The sequence below is a fragment of the Apteryx mantelli genome, chromosome 2, assembly GCF_036417845.1.
Source record: "Apteryx mantelli isolate bAptMan1 chromosome 2, bAptMan1.hap1, whole genome shotgun sequence".
Classification (NCBI taxonomy): domain Eukaryota; kingdom Metazoa; phylum Chordata; class Aves; order Apterygiformes; family Apterygidae; genus Apteryx; species Apteryx mantelli.
This window is the reverse complement of record NC_089979.1, coordinates 96,276,401-96,295,127: the sequence shown is the minus strand read 5'-3', so window position 1 is coordinate 96,295,127 and position 18,727 is coordinate 96,276,401. Positions and strand designations below refer to the sequence as shown.

The window sequence follows — 18,727 nt, the reverse complement described above, 5'->3', positions numbered from 1 at the left end:
AAGAAGGTAAAATGTCTTAAGCCTAACTTTTTACTACCAGTTACTTGTTAGTCAAAAATCTTGCCATTGCAATGTTCTGTAAACCGTTAGCACTTACTCATTAAAACTAATGTTACTGCAGTGTGAAAAGTGTTCCTTATACCAATCATAGAACCTGTTATAGGAAATACCCATAATAGCTGTTGAAAAGATGTTGTGGAGTTATTGGGAACAAGTATATAATGTTTTCAATGGTCCTTTTTTCTAATTCCATTACACATTAAAAATTAAGAACGTATTGCAGAATAGTTCTCTAAAATAATAATGGCTTTCATAATTCAATGACAGGTATCTCCCTCAGTCCATGCAAGGCAAAGTTTGCCTATTTACCACTGACTGCATCAACATCCTCATGGCACCACTCCACCTGTGCTATCACGCTAAATGCAGAGAAGCCATCCTAAAGTGTCTGTTAATCATTTCAGGAGAAATGAAAGGTGACTGGGCAGTTCATGGGATGGAGAGAATATGCTGAAGGCAAGTTTAGGAGTGATTATGAGATACCCTTTTCTGGCCTTGTAGACTTTACCATTTTTTCCTACAAACTGTTATTTTTTCCCTTTCCCCTCCAGTTCAGAAGAACTCCTATCAGCGTGATTCTGCTCAGTCAGTACCACAGGGAGAGGAATATTCAGTTTCAGATTTGCTAGGTCTTCTGTAATGGCTGCCAGTGCTATTCATTTCATGGAATAAGGTCGAGGCAGCTACACTGAAGGATCCTATAGAAAGGTGCTCTCTCCACAGATTCTTTCCCAGGAGCTTGGGGAAAGGACAACTAGAAAAAAAAAAAAGTTATTGAATCGCATTAAGTGTTCATCCAGCTAGTGCCAGAAGGCAAGGGGCAGATCTGTCAGCTAAGGTAGATAGGGTTGAGCTGGAGATTCTACATAGGAGAAGCAGAAATTACCTTCTTAAATAGAAAAAAATATATACATTTTCATGGAATGTATTATGATAAAGAAAATACATATTTATCTCTAAAACTATAACTAGACACAAAACCCCCCAGCCTTGCTACATTTCTATGAATGCAATGAATGAAAAAAAAAAAACTTCAAGAATTAGCTAATAGGTCTTCATTTAAATTTAAAGATACTTTATTCTGACAAAGGGAGAGGAAGTCACTGGTAGCAAAGAAAATAACTTTAAAAAAAAGACAGGAGGAAATGAAATATTTAATCCATGCTGGAAAGCTATTTCTGGAATGCAGAAAGTACAAAGCTAATGCAACATTAGCTTTGTACTAAAAGAAGAGGGTAAATCTTCATATACAAGAGGTTTTTTTCCTGATTTAGAACATAGTTCTCCTTTAAGGTCCATATCATATACCAAAAAAGTTACATTTGCAAAGACAAATTCTAATAAGGTAAGAAATAACAAAATAAATTCTGCCTTAACCTTAACCACAAAAAGCAAATCAAATTATTTTTTTGCTGTTGTCTGCCAAATTACCTGTCAATACCATACATTGTTTGAGGGTAGGATCCCATAGAGCACAATGGATATGCTTTAGAAAAAGAACAAAAAAAGCCTCACAGCAGCTCTGTGAAAAACTATCCAAATGTACATTTTAAATTGTCATGGCATGTGGTACAGCCTGTGATTGTTGTAGAAAATTTCATGGTGTTTCATGAGCAGATACCTCAACCCAGAGTTTTAGACGTATTTTATGTATCCTGTGATCAGACCACAGACTCCATGGAAGATAAGGACTTTGATCTTGAACTTGTCTTAGTGTTCACTAAGCCACGAGTTTTGGGAATAGAGGAGAAGTTTGATTTGCTTACACAGTGATGTTGTGGAGGAGAAACTTGTCTACCAGTTTCTGTTATGAGTGATTTTTTTTTTGAGGACAGATAGCTTCTTCTCCAGATATAGTCCAGACTGGTAGCACTGGCATTTATAACAGTAGGTAGATCTGCCAGGATGAGACAGATTCACCTAGCCAATCACAGATGGTAGAAAATATTATTCACAGATGCTGCTGTATGAGAGCTTGGCTTCAGCAAGGAGTCAGGAGTGCTCGTAAAAACGGATTTTATTAACTAATGTGCATTTCTCCCAAGGCTGACTTACAGTACACCAGAAGGAGGGTGAAAATGATAAAACAAAAAAAAAAATCCCCCAAAAATCTTCCTCTGAATGAAGAACTGTATATTTGATGATAAGCTGCCCCAGTTGCTCATGACTATCTTTTGTGAGACAGAAGAAAATTGTTGGATTCACAAGATCTGAGTCAAGACTCCTTCAGTACATCTGGTGTTTCCTAAGGAGTGAATGTACTGAACTTAAAAGAGTGCTGGTGGGTGGGAATAATGGTTAGAGAGAGGGAAAGATGGGCTTCCTGAGGGTCAAGTGGGGAGATCAGCAAGACTTTTGGAAATGCTGCCGGTGATATGCCAATGGCATTTTTCAGAGTAAATTTATGTTAGGACAAAACTGCTAATCATTGGCAGAAATAAAGCTCTTTAAATATGCTTGGGGAAACAAAGCACTAACATAGATCAGCATCTGTTTTTTCTCCCCAGCACTTCTCTGACACAAATCTTTTTTTCTGCAGTCTAGAGTAATTTAACTTAGGTAGATGTTAAGCATGGAAAGGCAGAATAACTGTTTTCTTTTAAATGGAGGGCAATCCTCACATAACATATGAGACAAATTGGATTACCTTTTTTCTCCCAGTAAAAATAACGTTATTAGAATTCAGTGCTTTCAAGACCACTGACCGAGCCAAGTACCCATTGATTTGGCCTTCAGTTCAAAAAATTATTGAATCTCAGTATCTCATTCTGAAAAGCTAGTATTTTGGTTGAGTTCAACTTAAGAGCAGTATTGTTATAACAGTTTTGCAAAGTACTGAACAGTGTCAGAATGGATGAGTTAGGGAGCCCTGGGAAAGAGAGAGCTTCAGGAGACCTGCTTTCATCCATTTTGCCCTGGATGCATCATTGGTAACATTGTGTTTTACAGTAGCCCAGATTGCTTGCTCTGGTTATCTTATGGCTTTTCTTTTGCTTGCCTTCCCCCTGGCATTTTGTTCTCTGGCAGAAACAAGGGATGAATAATACCTGCAGCCAGTGACAGCTGCTGTTACTAACCTCTCACCTTCTGTCCAGAAAAGGGCCAATTGCAATATAATACAGGAAAAAATTATCCTCAAAGAGGTATCCAAGAAATAGCTCCAATGTTTTATGTATTACTACTTTTGCTCTCAAAAGTAAACAGCTATCTGCTTAAAAAAAAAAGTTACCAAACTCAAAAGTAATCTAAAATATGAATTAGCAAATCTGCAGTAGTGCAAGGCCACATACAAATAAAGGATGCACAGGAGCAAGGAAGGATGCACAGCAGTGTGATCCTGAATTAGGCAGTGCTAATAGGTGGCCCTACAATTTCTTCTGACCCCATTAGTGAATGGATTATCAGTACTACTACTATTGTTGTTATCCTTTCTTTCTTTCGATTCGGGCAGTGCTGTACCAGTTGCATTAATATTGGCAGGTAAAGCTGCACTTGATGCAACCCTAGTTTCAATATCAATATTGTCAGTGTAAATTAGGAAGACAGTGGGCTGGTGTCTCACATTTTGCATGTTCTAGCTGTCCCAGTAGAAATGTTCATTATTTTCTTTGAAAAAAGAAGACATGGTTACTGGTGCTTAGGGGGAGTTTTTCAGGGAAATTTTTATGGTTCAGTAGAGTAGAGGGAAAGACTTCTGACAGATTTTTTTCACATAGCTTTAAATCTCTCAAATGCATATTTTTAGTTGAAGTTAAGTATCTTTACACCCTCATTACCAGGGAGGAGGGTGAGGAAGAAAGACAGTTTAGAACAGCACTTTCTCTGATCCTAAACTGTACCTAAAATAGGTGGGATGAATTGTCCTGTGGAAGTTTCTGTCTCTGACCACTGTTTATCAAGAGGTTAGACACCTAATGGTTAAATGACTAACTTCAGTAAAATAAATTCCATCAATTAAAAGAAAAAAATGACAAAAATATGCCAATAAAATGAATTACAAGCTATTTAAGAGGGACAAAAAACAGTTTTAAAATTCGGTACCTCGCAAAGCTTGTAGAACAAGAATTCCCATGTGAAATTTTCAGATATTTCAGAAGCAGATAACAGAAGTTCTGAAATGAGTAATCTCAGAATTATTATGGAAAGACAGCATTGTCCTAAAGTAAGAAATACCTAATTATAACAGTTATACTTAAAGGATAACGCTTCTGAAAACTGTGAAAACTTTTTCTTCCTATATATATAGATAGATAGATATAGACAGATATGTCTGTGTATATTTGCTGAACATATCCTCACTGAAAGCAAGACTAGCAAAAATATAAGCTACTATACAATTATACTATACAATTCTTCTCTGATTCAATAAGGACCAAATTTAAATGGTGTAGTAGTTAACTTATGGTCACCTGACTCTTGGAGTGCAATTTGGGATCAGGTTATATGCTTATCCTCCTTACACATTGTTGGCAAGAATTGGTAAGATGCGGTACACTCCGCTTGCTGGGTTAGACAGCAGTGAAACTGTGAGGGTTGATTCTTGAACCATGCTGCCCTATTGATCTTAGGAAGGATGGAGGGAAATGTTTTAGTGCTTTTCAGGTGCAAGGAATGATTATTCTTGTGAAGGGTAAATTCTTCCTTTCAAACAGGGGTTGTCTCTTAAAATTCATCCAGTGGCGAGAAAGGAGCCACCTCTCCCTCCATATATAATACCATGTATGGGATGCTTCCGTTCAAATCCCTGCCTGAGAGGGTTAAAAACTACCAGATGGGTCCTGGGCAGGAGGCTGGGGAGGATGTTCTCCATCTCTCCTGAGAGTCCAGGCTGTGGGGCAGCAGCAGAACTGCCGGTCCCAAAGGGGCCCAGGGAGCCAGGTGGGATGGGACGGGCAGCCAAAAGCACACTTGCAGTGGGAGCATGACCATACCATGGCAGAGGTAAGACTGGCTTCCCCTGCTCACAGGCCTTTTGTCGTACTTTCTACCAAACAGCTTGTTCGGTAAAAACACTTCTGACTTTGATAGGAGGCAGCTGTTTTCTGGATCATAGACTGGACTGAAATGCCCACATATTGTGCAAATGCAGCTTCTATTTGAACTCGGCTCCTCCTGATTTTCTCTCACATGTCCCCACTCACGCTGATGGCACCAGCACTAGTTATGTTTCATCTAAGTCCTGTTTAGAGGCATTAAGTAAGAGATAAACATTATGTGGGCTTTTTAATTGCCACTTTACAGTAGATAATCTCAGTGATTAACAATCAGTCAGTGAAATGTTAGGCATAGTTAAGTTGACCCAAAGTAGACCAGAGACCAACTAAACTGCCTCCGAGAGTCTTTACTTAATATCTGCTTTCCTTTAAGTTTACAGAGAAAATACATTGCAACAACCTTCCCTCTCCTTCTCACCCCCAACAACTTCTTTTCCCTTCAAAGTTCTCTTTGCCAAAGTAGTTTGGTGATGTGAGACATATCAGAATGAAAGCAGCACCTTTTCCCTTTACCCTTCTTCTCCTGACATGCCTGCGCTATCTCTGTTGAGATGGATGTATTATTTGTGCAAACATGTGAAAAGCATCATTTTTTGGTCTGTTATGATAGTGTTAGATACCTGTGTTTAAATAAACGGTCTCAGGAAATGAAAATAATACATCAAGTCATTTAAATCATTCTGGTTGCTAGCCTTAGTTTTATATTTAGTTTACTCCAAATGGTTTATAAAATAAAATAGCAGTTTAACAGAAAGTGGTGCATAATATGGTAGAAACTTCTTTCAGAATGAAGAATGCATTTCACTAAACAATGTGGAAAGCAAACTTTCAAAAGTTCCTCCCATTTTATTTCACTTTTTATTAACTTCTATCCTTTCCTTAAGCTTGATAGGAATTCAATGCAAACATTATTTAACCCAGGCTGGAATAGTAGTCCTGCCTGTTTCAAGATTAGCTGACAATTTTGGCTTTGTAATGAATGTTCAAGTTTCTAACATTTTTGTCAAACTGCACTGAAATAACCACAGCCTTATTAAGCTTCTCAGACTTAATATTTTTGACTGTTTCAGTTGGATGAAATGAGCTGTTTCTCAGAACCAAGAATAGGGTAAAATATGTGGGTTTGGCCATGTTAAAATATTTGGGCAGTATCTTTTGAATCCTGGGTAAGTATTCATAAGTAATAGAAGAATATGTTCATTTAAAATGACATAAACATTGGCACAGGAGGACTGCATTAAAGTTAATTTAAGCCTGGTATTTTGAACATTGTTATAACTTTACAACTTAAATAATCTCCTTGCAGTGTATATTTGTCTGTGTTGATGTGTATATATCAGTAGAAATGATATAGGGATTGTATGCAGCCCTGCAAGAGGGTAATATATAGTTTGGCTTGTTCTTTTTAATAGAAAACCATGTTTTCTCTTTTGAACGTAAAACACATGCAAAATGAAAAACATGTTTTAAGTTGCATGTGCATAAAAGCTTCTAACTTTTGCAATATAGAAAAAAATACATTATCGTTTTCCTCTCCCTGGGTAACAAAGGGAAATGTTAAACACAGAAAAAAACTTCCAAAATCAACTTATATTTTGAGACCCCACAATTGTGTTTTTCACAGCCAAGAATGTTATGAAAAAGTGAACACTGTAAATCTTAATAAAAACTGAAATCCTGCTTAACACCTCCTGTTCTGAGAGTTGTATTGAACACTTTTCCATATTTGCACTCATAAACACACCAGTGGGTCTCTGGAATAGACATGCTTATTTTTCAGGATTCAGTATTAATCCTGGACATCAATATTAATATATTAGAATCCTCCCAGTCTCTTTTTTAGGAGTTTGAATGCACTATAGATACTGCTAATAAACATGAAATAAACTAAAATAACTTATATCTTCTTGCTTTTATCTTTTGATATTTCTGAAACTTGTCTTTGTTCATTATTAAAAAATGTATTTATTAGCAGCCTGTGGGTTTTTTCCCCCTATATAGGAGAAAAACTGTACAGGGAACTGGCTCATGGGAATCTCCTTGTTTTTTTTTTTTCTGTGTATGTGTGTGTCTCCAGATCATTAAAGACCAGAAGCTATTGGTGATAGTTGGAGGGATGCTACTGATTGATCTTTGCATCCTGATTTGCTGGCAGGTTGTGGATCCTTTGAGAAGGACAGTGGAAAAGTATAACATGGAGGTATGTCCTCAAGCCCAAGTGATATTCGTGGTCACATATCTGTATCTATAGTTTTCCACAGGGCCTATGGATGTATCAGGTTATATGAAAGCAGGTCAAGGTTTTGTGTATTTGGGGTCAGCGGGGAGGTGTGTTCTTTTTTCAAAAGTGAATAAAAATGAAAGAGCTACAACCAAAAGAAATCCTATCTGCAGTTGAAGGTGTCATATTTCTGTCACTTGTGAGAGATTTTAGATGAAAGTGTTGTAAACATAGGAGAGTTCTTCGCTAAGACTGAGTCTGTTGCAATAAATAATGCATTATCAGAACCCATTAGCAGATTTCAGTAAGAACTCATTCGAGATAAATGCAGGAGAGGTCACTGCTTATACTGCATTCTTTTGCAGATGTTCAGGAATTATGTTACCTACAGCTGTGCTTATTCTCAGTAAGAGCATGTGCATGCAGACGCAGTGGTTGTTCCTGTTTTAATGTCATTCCCATGCTAGAGGTTTTGATATGGAGAAGACAGTAGCTTAATGCCACCTGTTCAAATTTTCCAGTGTTCTGATAGGTTTCTAGAAGCAGAGCTTTCTGGAAGTAAAGTAAATGACAGCAAGACCATGGCATCAAATACACAGAACTGAAAAAAAAAATTAATATCATATCTTCATGCAATTTGGCAGTCTTTGAGAGTTCCTTACCTCCAATATGGAAACTGGAGATATCTGAAAACTAGATTTTCTGGGAATAATCTAGAAGCCATATTATATTGTCCAATGTTTGGCGGTCAGTTAGAAAAAGAATGATATTTGCTCTTGTGATGTTAATGCAAGAAAAGATAAGGTATGTTATTCCATTGTTTTTACTTTACTCTTACTTTGCAGTGTAGTTCTGGAATTTGATTAGGAGAGGATTTTAGCTTTAAGTTGAATGCAATTTCTGGAAGGTATCTTAAAATGGTATCTTCTAAAGTACAAAGGATGTCTTTCAAGAAATCATTTTTGGGTTTGAAAAGAGATCTCAATTTTTTCCTAGAGTTTGAACTTTTTTTTGAAGATACTCACCAGTCATTATGATTGTCAATAAAAAATGGAAAACGTAACCAAAATGTGTCTTGTACAGACACTTCTGTCTTTGTCTGCAGAGAGCTTGAAACAATAGCAGCATGTCAATAGCCACATTTACCTCATTGTTTCAACTGCATTTTAACTGATATTTCAATTGTCAGTGTTATTAACTATTTCACTACTTGTATAAAAACAAACATACTATGATAAGTAGTCATAAAATCCACTTACAGTATTGCTTATTTTAGTGCTATGTTAGCAGGACTTTAACTTCTTTCCCTAAACAAAGGGAAGCCATACCTAAAGATCCTTATGTCTGATCTTAGCAGAATTATTGGAGTGAAATTTTTTTGTAGACAACAGCAATAACTTTAGAAGTTATTAAAATATAAATAGCATGGACTTGAAAAATAATGTTTATTTCACTTTTAAGCGACTGCAGCTTACCTTTGAGCTTATCAATGTGTATTCTTTGGTGATTTAATTTATGTCATTTAAAGCTTAGCATGTTTCATAGACCATGGGGCTGCACATCAGTTACCTAAATTTTGTATTGGAACTGAAATTCTCTGGGAAATAAGCAAGCCCATTTAAAGTGGATATTTAGAAAGCTCACGTTCACTGAATATGCATACTAAAAATGTATGATATTTTGAATATTTAGCATAGAATTGACTTAATTTTTGTATTAGAATTCTTCATTATTACTATAAGTTGTGCATAATGTTTTAAACTAATGGATTTTGGGAGGGAAGGAAATAAAAGTATTATGCAAGCAAATTTGGTCATTAAAATTCTGTATGTATGTATGTTTTTATCTTATATAAAGACTGAGGTGAACTCTGATTTGCTTTCCTAAAGCAGAGCTCTGCTTCAGAAAGTCTCAGAAACACTTCTATTAAGAGAAAATGACAATGTAGGATGTTGGATTTGTTGGATAGTTGTTGGATTTGTTTATTGTAACAAATAGGTAACAGATAGAGTCAGGGACTACTTTTAAAGTTCTGTAGTTTCAGCCTGATCTCCTACAAAAGAAGGGTAAGGTTCCTCCTACATATGCTTTGTATAGAACTTGATATAGGCTTGATTCTCACTTAATGCAAAAGCATTTTCTGACCCAGAATGCTTCTCAACTTCAAGCAGTAGAGTAAAAAATGGTAATTAATCCATGAAGTTAACTCTATTCAACTGTCTGGTTGTTGCTCCTTCTGTAAAATTTTTCCTTTCGCTAGCTACATCTTAAATGTTTCAGCTCAGTGAAGAAACCAATCACTTCTTTTCCATTTATTTCTTCCTAGGCTGAACCTGGAATTTGCTTTTCTCATTGGAATTTGCCTGTTTTGTCATAATCAAAATATTCCACAGATATGATCTGATTTTGACTAAGTTTCTCCTAGACTCAGCATACCAATAGGTTTATGACATAAAATACTTTTCTCCTGTTTCAGCTGCCAGGTTCTGAGGCTCAGTAGGCCATTAGGAATTTCAGTGCTTCTGTTTATGGAGCAGCGGAAGAGTTTTGTCCCAGTGTCAAGATTCTACTTCCTTTCTCAACCCATCTTGAATTTTTCCTGGTTTCTTAAGCAGGCAATGTTTATGTGCAAGGATACTCTGCATGTGCTTGATTTTTCATCCTGCATAATAAACTTTGAAGCTATTTGCCAATTTCAGTCAAATCTGACAGTGCAGAAACAGCTCTTAAAGATATAATATTGCTACGATTTTCATGGAAACAGTCAGCTGTATGAAAAAGAGGGGTTGAATTAGTGTCCCCTGTAAGAGCAAGGTTGCAGAGCGAGTTACCTCTCTGTTTAAAGAGAAACATGCCCTGCTACAGGGGAGTTTCACATTAAATTCAACACAGAAAAGGCAACCACAGACAGAAATGCATAGGAAACCAGCCTACTGTAATTTCATTGCTCACAGAAGTTTGAAGTAACAAAATCTTTTACCAAGTGGAATCATTTCTTTTCCCAATGCAAGAGGCATATCATAGTTCAATAATATAATTACTACAGTAAGTTTATATGTGGACATACAGTCATACACACCTATTGCTCATAGTATAATGATATAGTAATTCTTTTACTCTACAGTTTAGCTCGAAATCCTATGATTGACCTTAATTTTCTTCTCCCAACACAAATACCTATGATACAGACACAGATTGAATCCCTTTGGCCTCAAAAGGTAAGTAATAATAGTGCTTAATAAATAAGGATTTGTATACTAGGGTACATACTAGATTTTATAGTTCTCAAAGGAAAAAAGATCTTGCATTAATGTTAGACTCATAAAAAGTAATTCTTTGCACACAGGATGTCAATATTTCTTGCAGAATTTTAAAACTTGATTATCCAAGACAGCAAGCTTTTTATTCCTTGATGTCCTAGTACTATATCACAGTGATGTTTCCTCTGTTTGCAACCATATGATAACATTATCAATATTTATAAATAGTCTTCATTCTAGTAATGTTTTCTGGAATGTTTCAAGTATTTAAGGATTCACACTTACTTGTCCTGGATTGGTAATAAACATGAAGTAGAGAAAAAAAGAACAGAATGCCATTTTAGAAGATACAGAAGGAAAAAAAAAAAAGAACAGTGAGACATATCTTACTTGGACTTCTAGCACTGATGTACAAATAAAATGTGGAAACTAAGAATGTCTGACTTTAAATGAGGACATTTTTATAATAGATATATCAATATGCAGGAAAGATTGAGTAGTCCATGCCAGTGGAGGAATAGTGCTGTCTGTTACAGAAAACAGATTAACAAATCAACCATTTCAGTGAGTGAGACAGAATTCCTATGAATTCCAATAACATATAGGAACTATGTTATTGGACCTATACTATTAACCAAGATGTCAGAAGGTCAGCTCAGACTGATATGTTGAAGGGGTTATAGACATTGGTAGGGCAAAAAACGCCTTTCACATCAGAATGTGCTGCTCAGATGAAATCTTTCAGAAGCTTCACAGTTCAACAGGGTAGAGTACCCAAAAAAGATAATTAACCCTTGATTTCATTCTGAATAGCATATAGAATCTGTTTCAAAGTGTTGATATTTGAAAGACCATTCTGTAGCTGCAAATAAACATTCTTATCTTCAATATCTTTGAAGAAGCAACAACAGCCAAAAAGAACAAAAATCACTAGAGTGGTAATCAACCTCAGAAAGGGGAACAACACAAAACTGAGGAAGCTCTTAAAAGGAAGCTAAAGAGGACACCCTAGAGAGTTAAATCTTTGCGGGTGGCCTAGAGAGTATTCAGAATACCATATCAAAGGCACAGAGTAAATGTGTGCCTTTATCAAGTATGACTTGAAAAAGAAGAAACTCAGCACAACTATACAGCAGGAAGATATCCTTCAAAAAAACAAAGTTGTATCCAAATGAGCAAAACAGAAAGGATCATAAACTCTGGTAGGTTAAATGTAGAACACAGTAAGTCAGGCTAAAAACAACTTGCAAAAGTCATGAAAATGAATAATAACTCTTTCTCTAAATATTCTGAGCAGGAAGCTTGCCAGGGAATCTTGGGGGCAATATTTGATCAGAATATAAAAGCAGCGTTTGGAGAAAACAAGGCCATGTTTTTCTGCTTTTTTCAGTGTGGAAGAGCTTGTGGAGGTTCCTATGATAGAGCCTTTATGTTGAACTCATTGGAAAACTGACTGGAGTTGTTGGTAGAGGAACTCAAGGAATAAATAGACAAAGTCATCAGAAATATATCACTAGAACCAGATCCTCACAAGATTTCTAGGAATTCAAGGGAGTAATAGCCAAACTACCGACAGCAGTATGTAATTGTTAGCTCAGAACTGCTTTGATATCTGAGCAGAAGGTTGCAAAGGTGTTGCCACGTTTTCAAGAAAGAGTGGAAGCTTCAGACTTATAAGCTAATGTCTGTACCAGCCCAATTGATAAAAATTATAGTCAAGAAAGGAATTAGGGATAAATGTGCTACACTGAGGAAGAGTTGACATGGCATTTGTGAAGGAACATATGGCTCACAAACTCAGTGAAATCCTTTGAAAAAGTCAGCAAGCATGTGGACAGAAGTTGACACAGCCCGTTAGGTTTCCAAAAAGGATTCAATAATTTCTTTCATCAAAGGCTGTCATGGAAACTAAATAGTAATGGAATAAGACAGATGGTCTCATATGGATATAAAATTGTTTAGAAGAAGTAAACAAGGAATAACTAAAAGTTCATTTTTCAGGAAAAATCATGTAGCCAGTGGAGTTCTTCAGGGATCTGTGCTGGGGCATGTGTTGTTCAATGGAAAAGGAAGTGAATAATCAGATGACAAAAATTTATTGATTGTAGTAAATTATTCCAGATAGTAAAAATGAGGGCTGATTGTGAAGAATTGCAGAGATGTTGCAAAACTCTAGGTTTGAATATTAAAATGGTGGAGAAAATTCAATGTAGAAAAGTATTAAATGAGTATGGAATAAAAGAGTCCTAAGGTTAAATAAAAAATGTTATGTTCTGAGTCCTTCAGTGCTATGTGGGAGCAGGACATTGGTGTTAGAAAATTCCATGAGAATATGCTGAGTAGTAATCAAATAGTCTAAGTGCTAGAAATTACTTGGAAAGGAACACAGAACAAAGCAGAGAAAATTATTTCTGTATGACCTAGTATATCCTTGTGAAGAACCTGTTTATACCCTTAACCCAGTATCACTGGTCTGTCAGAACTTAATCATTTGTGGGTGGCATTAAGTAGCATATGTTTTTGACTGAAGTGGTGTTACTGATCCTTCATTACAGGGGGTACCAACACCGAAGCCTGTATTTTTAAGAGTTAAACTCAACATAAAGTGAAATGATCTTTCCTGATTACAGCTGCAGCAGCAAACCTAAAGATTATTATCTTGTTTGCTACGCAAAGTCTTACCGATGTAGTGGAAGATGGGATTTTAGGTTGTGATTTTAAGTTCAACCAGGAGAAACTCATATGCAGATCGGGTAAAATCAGTGTCTTACATCTCTTTGACTAAGACAGAAGAAGCCTGATTTAAACTAACTAATATTGCCTAAGTTTTTTATTTAGCTAGCTAACTCAGAAGAAAATCACAATGTTAACTCACTCAATACAATGCTGCAAATGGCCTAAGATGTTAATATGTTCTCAGTAGACTGATGCAAGTACAGGAAGCTTGTAGGAATTAGTGCAATGCCCAGGGCTGAGACTGTTCCTAGTGTAGTATGAATATTCCAGAGATATTATCTGGAATGCAAGTGAATTCAACTAAATATATGATTCTGGAAGTTATTTAAGGTAACTGATCAGTGAGAGAAAGAAAATAGTTTGTTAGGTAAGTGGAAATGTGAGTAGTCAAGTCTGGACTACTTCATTAACAACCAAAACACAGCAATAGTTTAGTCTGCATCCCTATTAGGAGTGTTTTACCAGTTTAGGAATATTAGTATGCTACTCTTCCTGCTCCTGGTGTGATGTAGCTACCCCAGCAAAAGTTTCCATTCTGTAACCAATAAATCCATCATTAACACCTTCCTGATAACAAGACACATCAGCAGAGAAAAATTTCACTGATATACTTGTCTAGATTAGGGTTTCCTTGTAGCTCAGCAACTCCTGTCAAAGAATATGGCATTTTACACTTGTGGTATCAATACCGTGTGTCATTCAGGCACAGCTTTGATCTGCACTTATTCTAGGTAAGACTGGTTTTAGATATCATAGAATGTATCTCTACTTAATGGTCTGATAAATCTCAGCACTAAAAACTGTCTTCATGACCCGATTCACTGAAAAGCTTTATGTACTTCTGGATGCATGCACGTGGACGTCACAAGAGGTGAGAGTTCTTTCAGGCTTACCAGCTCTGATCCAGAGCCCCATCTTAACACATAACTATGTTAAGGCTAGTGAACCAAGGCTAAATCACAGTGTTTTTGTTGAGTACCATACTAAAATAGTGACTGTGGAGCTAGCTTGCAGCCAGCCAGCTTGGAGTAGGCAGAGAATTTCTCATCTCTTTATATCAGTCTTTATGGACATAACTGAGATGTCCTATAAAGGAGGCTCAGAAAGGAGTTCATGTATTGGGGTGAAAAGAAAGGAAGGAGAAGAGCACATCCAAGGTGACCATAATTCTGTATCCTAATAGTTAGACCAGTTAACTAAAAGTAGAGACCACTAACTATAAAAACTTTCTTGAGGATAGTATTGTGTCTTCTGGAATTGGTTTGTTTGTGTGTTTAAAAAAAAAAAGTGAAAATTGGGATTCAGCTACATAGATGTAGGTGCGAAGTATCATTTTCATACAAAATTCTACTAAAGTCCTAGTTTAGTTGCCTGCATGCTTTTCTAGTATCTAACCTTTAATACTTGTTTTCAGTCATGACACTGCTACTGTAAGGCTGGAAAATATTCTAGCCCAAATTGGTATATGGAGAAGGGCATATATATCTGTGTGTGTATAAGTTTGTATAGATATGAAAGAAATGTGGGAGTAACATAGGTCCAGAATTAGTAAATATGTCTGGTTCTAATTCATGGAGTCAAGTAGAACTATGCAGATTCTTCACCTTTTTTGAGACAATCAGATAATGTTCTTTTCTCTTTCTACATATGTATATATCATAAACAAATCACAGAGTCACAGAATGGTTGAGGTTGGAAGGGGCCTTTGGAGATCATCTAGTCCAATCCCCCTGCTCAAGCAGGGTCACCTGCATTTAGGGTTTGTTGTTTACATTTTGCTCTTGAGCTATTCAGTCAGCTAACAGTTGGATTAGAGAGAACATACATTATGAAATGAAGTAAATAATTGTCTGAACTAGTTTCTGGGGGTGTTCAGCCTAACGCAGATCAGAGCTTGTTAGTCAATTATGCCCATCTGTTTCCCCTACTATTTTTAAAGTACATTTAATTTCTTTCATTCCAATTTGAAATATTACAGACTGTGGGAGCCTAAGGTCTCCTAAAATTTGTAGCCTGCTTTCAAACCCTGCCATTGTAGCTCACAGATAGCAGCCCATCAGCCAGCAGCTGAAACTGAGACCTCTTACTTGCATCTGCTGGGGCCTGCTGGCAGCTAGCAGCCATTCCAGAAAGGATGAAGATCGCCATTAAAGTCAGCTGTAAACCTTCTGCTGGCCCAGAGGATCTACATCAGGTCCAAAGAAAGGGTAGATATTAAAGAACGAAAGCTGATTTACTTGTCTTGCTGATTTGACATCAGTTTCCAAGGAAACAGAAAAATGTGAGAACTGGGAGGCAGCAGCTGAAATTGACTCAGCTGGTGACCAGTTCTATTTCTGTTTCCATAGAAACAGATATCAAATTGGCATAAATAAAGAAATAGGGCAGGGTCAGTTCCAATATGGCAGGATGAATGGCTGCTGCTTCAGCTACTTGATAAAATGAGGCTTGTTAGTATTTATTTCTCTTCAGTAAGCAATTCCAATTTTAGATCTGGCTCCATTGTTAACTTTCCAGTAAATACTACATTCCAACTATATGAACATAGGAACCATGTCATAGACCAGACTTGAAATTCATCTGGTTCAGCAGCTTGTTTGCAACAGTGTTTGGCACAAGCAGTTTCAGAGGAGAATAGAAACATATAGTGCACAACTGAGAGTTCTCTTGTCTCATCTAAATTTTCACCCATATTCCACAATAACTAGTGACTTCAAATAGCAGATGCATATATCTCACAGCATTTTTAAAGCATTCACTATTTGAATACTTTTGTTGCCTGTATAATTGTTAGTTGTTTTTGACTCTTGCTAAATTTTCACAGTTCGGTGTAATTGCTAATTATGAACTGTGTGAAAAATTACTTCCATTTTCAACTATGAAAATGTTGCTTTTCAGTCTCATTGAACATTCCTTATTCTTTTTTTAGGGAAGGAAAAAAAAAAAAAGGAATCTTCCCCATCTACCTTTGCTGTACCATTCATTATGTAGCATGTGTTTATCACACATTCTTATTTTCCTTTGGCGGACAGTCACAGTCTTAATAAGATCTTTTTCCTATAACATAGAAACTCTAAAGCATTCTTTTTAGTTAGGATGCCTAATATTGCATATGGTATTTTCGAAGACCTAAATTTTCTCTATTATTCATCCTATTCCTTGTGTTTTCTTTTCTCCTTTTCACCATTTGTACACCATTAAACAGAAGTTTGGACTTCACTGTTCAAAGTGATCCCCTGGTCATTTCAATGCATTAAGACCACTAAAGAATTTATAAGTAGTTCACTTGTTTTTAAGTGAGAAATGTTTTACAAATGCTGACATTGAATTTCAACTGTTGTTGTATTGTCTATTCATTTACCTTGGTTAGGTTTCTCGTAATTATCATTAGCCTCAATTAACCTCAACATTTGTGTCTGCAAATTTTCCTGCTCATGCTGTTGAGCAATACTGATTTTCATATGGAATAATTGTTCTTAGAATGGAAGTATTACTGTGGAATATGGAAGTATGATACTGGGATTTTCATGTGTTGTTATTATTAACTGTGCTGTTGTTACGCAGTCACACTTCTGGCACATCCCTACTACTCTGGTAATACTTTTCTCTAGCTCCTCTGGTTCTGAGAACTCAACCACCAAAGGTATCCAATAGCACCCATCCTTCCCACTGTATTTGGCAACCCAGGCCAAATCAGCCCTTGGGATTTTATGGTTTAACCCTCTGTCCTAAGGGACTATTCAAGGAAAGGAAATCAGATGGTGGCTGTGTAACACCAGTAAGGTCATTATGTAGATACGGATTAAAAGCAGTTATTTACTGCTTCTGTTAGCAACACCACTAAACTCCCCAAGAATAACCTGAGACTACCAGTAAACGATTCCTAACCTAATGAGCATTCAGCATACCATCAGTAATACCCGACTGGTTCACATAGAAGACACTATGATAGTTTTCTTCATCCACTGAGGATGATCAATACATGATAGACCCAGTGGCACTTCTTTCCTTTAAACATCAAATGCACAAGATACTTTCATCCAGATTTATTCCTCTGAAGGCTGAAACCAGAGCCAAAGGTGACATTGATTTTAGTCCTCCTTAGAAGGCTACAAATTGCTACAGAGTTACTAAAGGACCACAGTGATGCTTTTTGGTAGTCAGGAAATACCACTGGCCTGGGGACACTTTCAGCAGTGCCACACTTGCAAGGACTTAGAAGCACTTGTCACCTGGACAGCACCAATACAATATATTTGGACACGAAACTATAGAAATTTTGAAAACTCAATTAAAAAAAACTACCAGCATCAGCACAGGTTATATATTGCAAGTGCTTTCAGCCATTCTCTACATTGGTCTCCCATACAATATTAAGTCAAGGCATTTGACTTAAGATCCTATGTATGTAAAGAATGCTTAATGTTTTGGAGAGGACAGTCGTGTTCTGCACTGATACCCATACTCCAAAAAATTCCAATGTAAAGTTCATATGTAAGTGAGAAAAAGCTTTCGGGGCATCTGCCAAATACTAGAATTAATTTTTCTATAAAAACTGCAGTTTATCAGAGATCTGTCCCCTCTTACAAAAGCAAGGCCTGTTTCTGAATTTGCCTTCTCCAGCATAAGCATCCAGTAAAATGTGTGTATACATTCTTATTTTTATTTTAAAATATCCCACTGCATACTTTTCACTCCACAGAGAAAAGATAAGTGGAAAAACACATAATAGATGTTACCACATTATTAAGGGGATCAGAAAGCACTAGAAATGCTATAGCAGTGAATATATTTTTTAAAAACTTCTACAGCATTTGGCGATTTTTGCTTTATAATGGCCTGGATCATCCAAACTGTCTTTGTTCTGGTATTTCCTGCAGCTGCATTTGTATGCTGGAGAGTGCACGCCTTTCTTCAATGCTCCTCCACCCTTCTGCTATGCTTTCTCCTGTCCATGTCTGTGAATTTCATGTTTACCAAGACTTACCTTATGCTCACTTTGCTACTATAATCAGCATGCAGATCATTAATAACTGACTGTGTGAAAGGACAATAGTCTTGTGATTCAGGTTAGCACAGTTTTAGAGCAATACCTACATGCTAGCAGTTATTAAAAATTGGGAACTACCTGAGCACAGGTCGCTATGGTTTAGGTACTACAAGCCTGACAGTTACTAGTTGCTGATGTTGGCGTGCTTGTGGACAAAGTCAGCCCATGGCTTGCCACTAAGAGATGATTTAATGATTTGTGATGATAATCTAATCTAAATGTTTACTAGCTTAATTGTGCAGAAGAGATGGAGCAGGTTCACAGTGGATGAGTGTGGGATGAGGCCCAGGAGGACGGTGTGAACAGTGCTGATAAAGTGCTGACCTACTCCCCACTGCTGCAACTGCCTATCAGCCCTCCTTGTCCTTACTTTGGTGGTAGTCAGTGTGGTGTGTATAGTCTCCTC

General features: G+C 36.7%; 1 protein-coding gene across 1 annotated transcript in view; it reads left to right on the top strand.

The window, feature by feature from the left end:
• GABBR2 (gamma-aminobutyric acid type B receptor subunit 2) overlaps positions 1 to 18,727 on the top strand; it is a 470,259-nt gene that overhangs the window by 335,532 nt on the left and 116,000 nt on the right. The window contains exon 13 of the mRNA XM_067292420.1: positions 7,132 to 7,254. Within this exon, the coding sequence (XP_067148521.1) occupies positions 7,132 to 7,254 (123 nt within the window). The remainder of the gene's footprint in view (positions 1 to 7,131; positions 7,255 to 18,727) is intronic.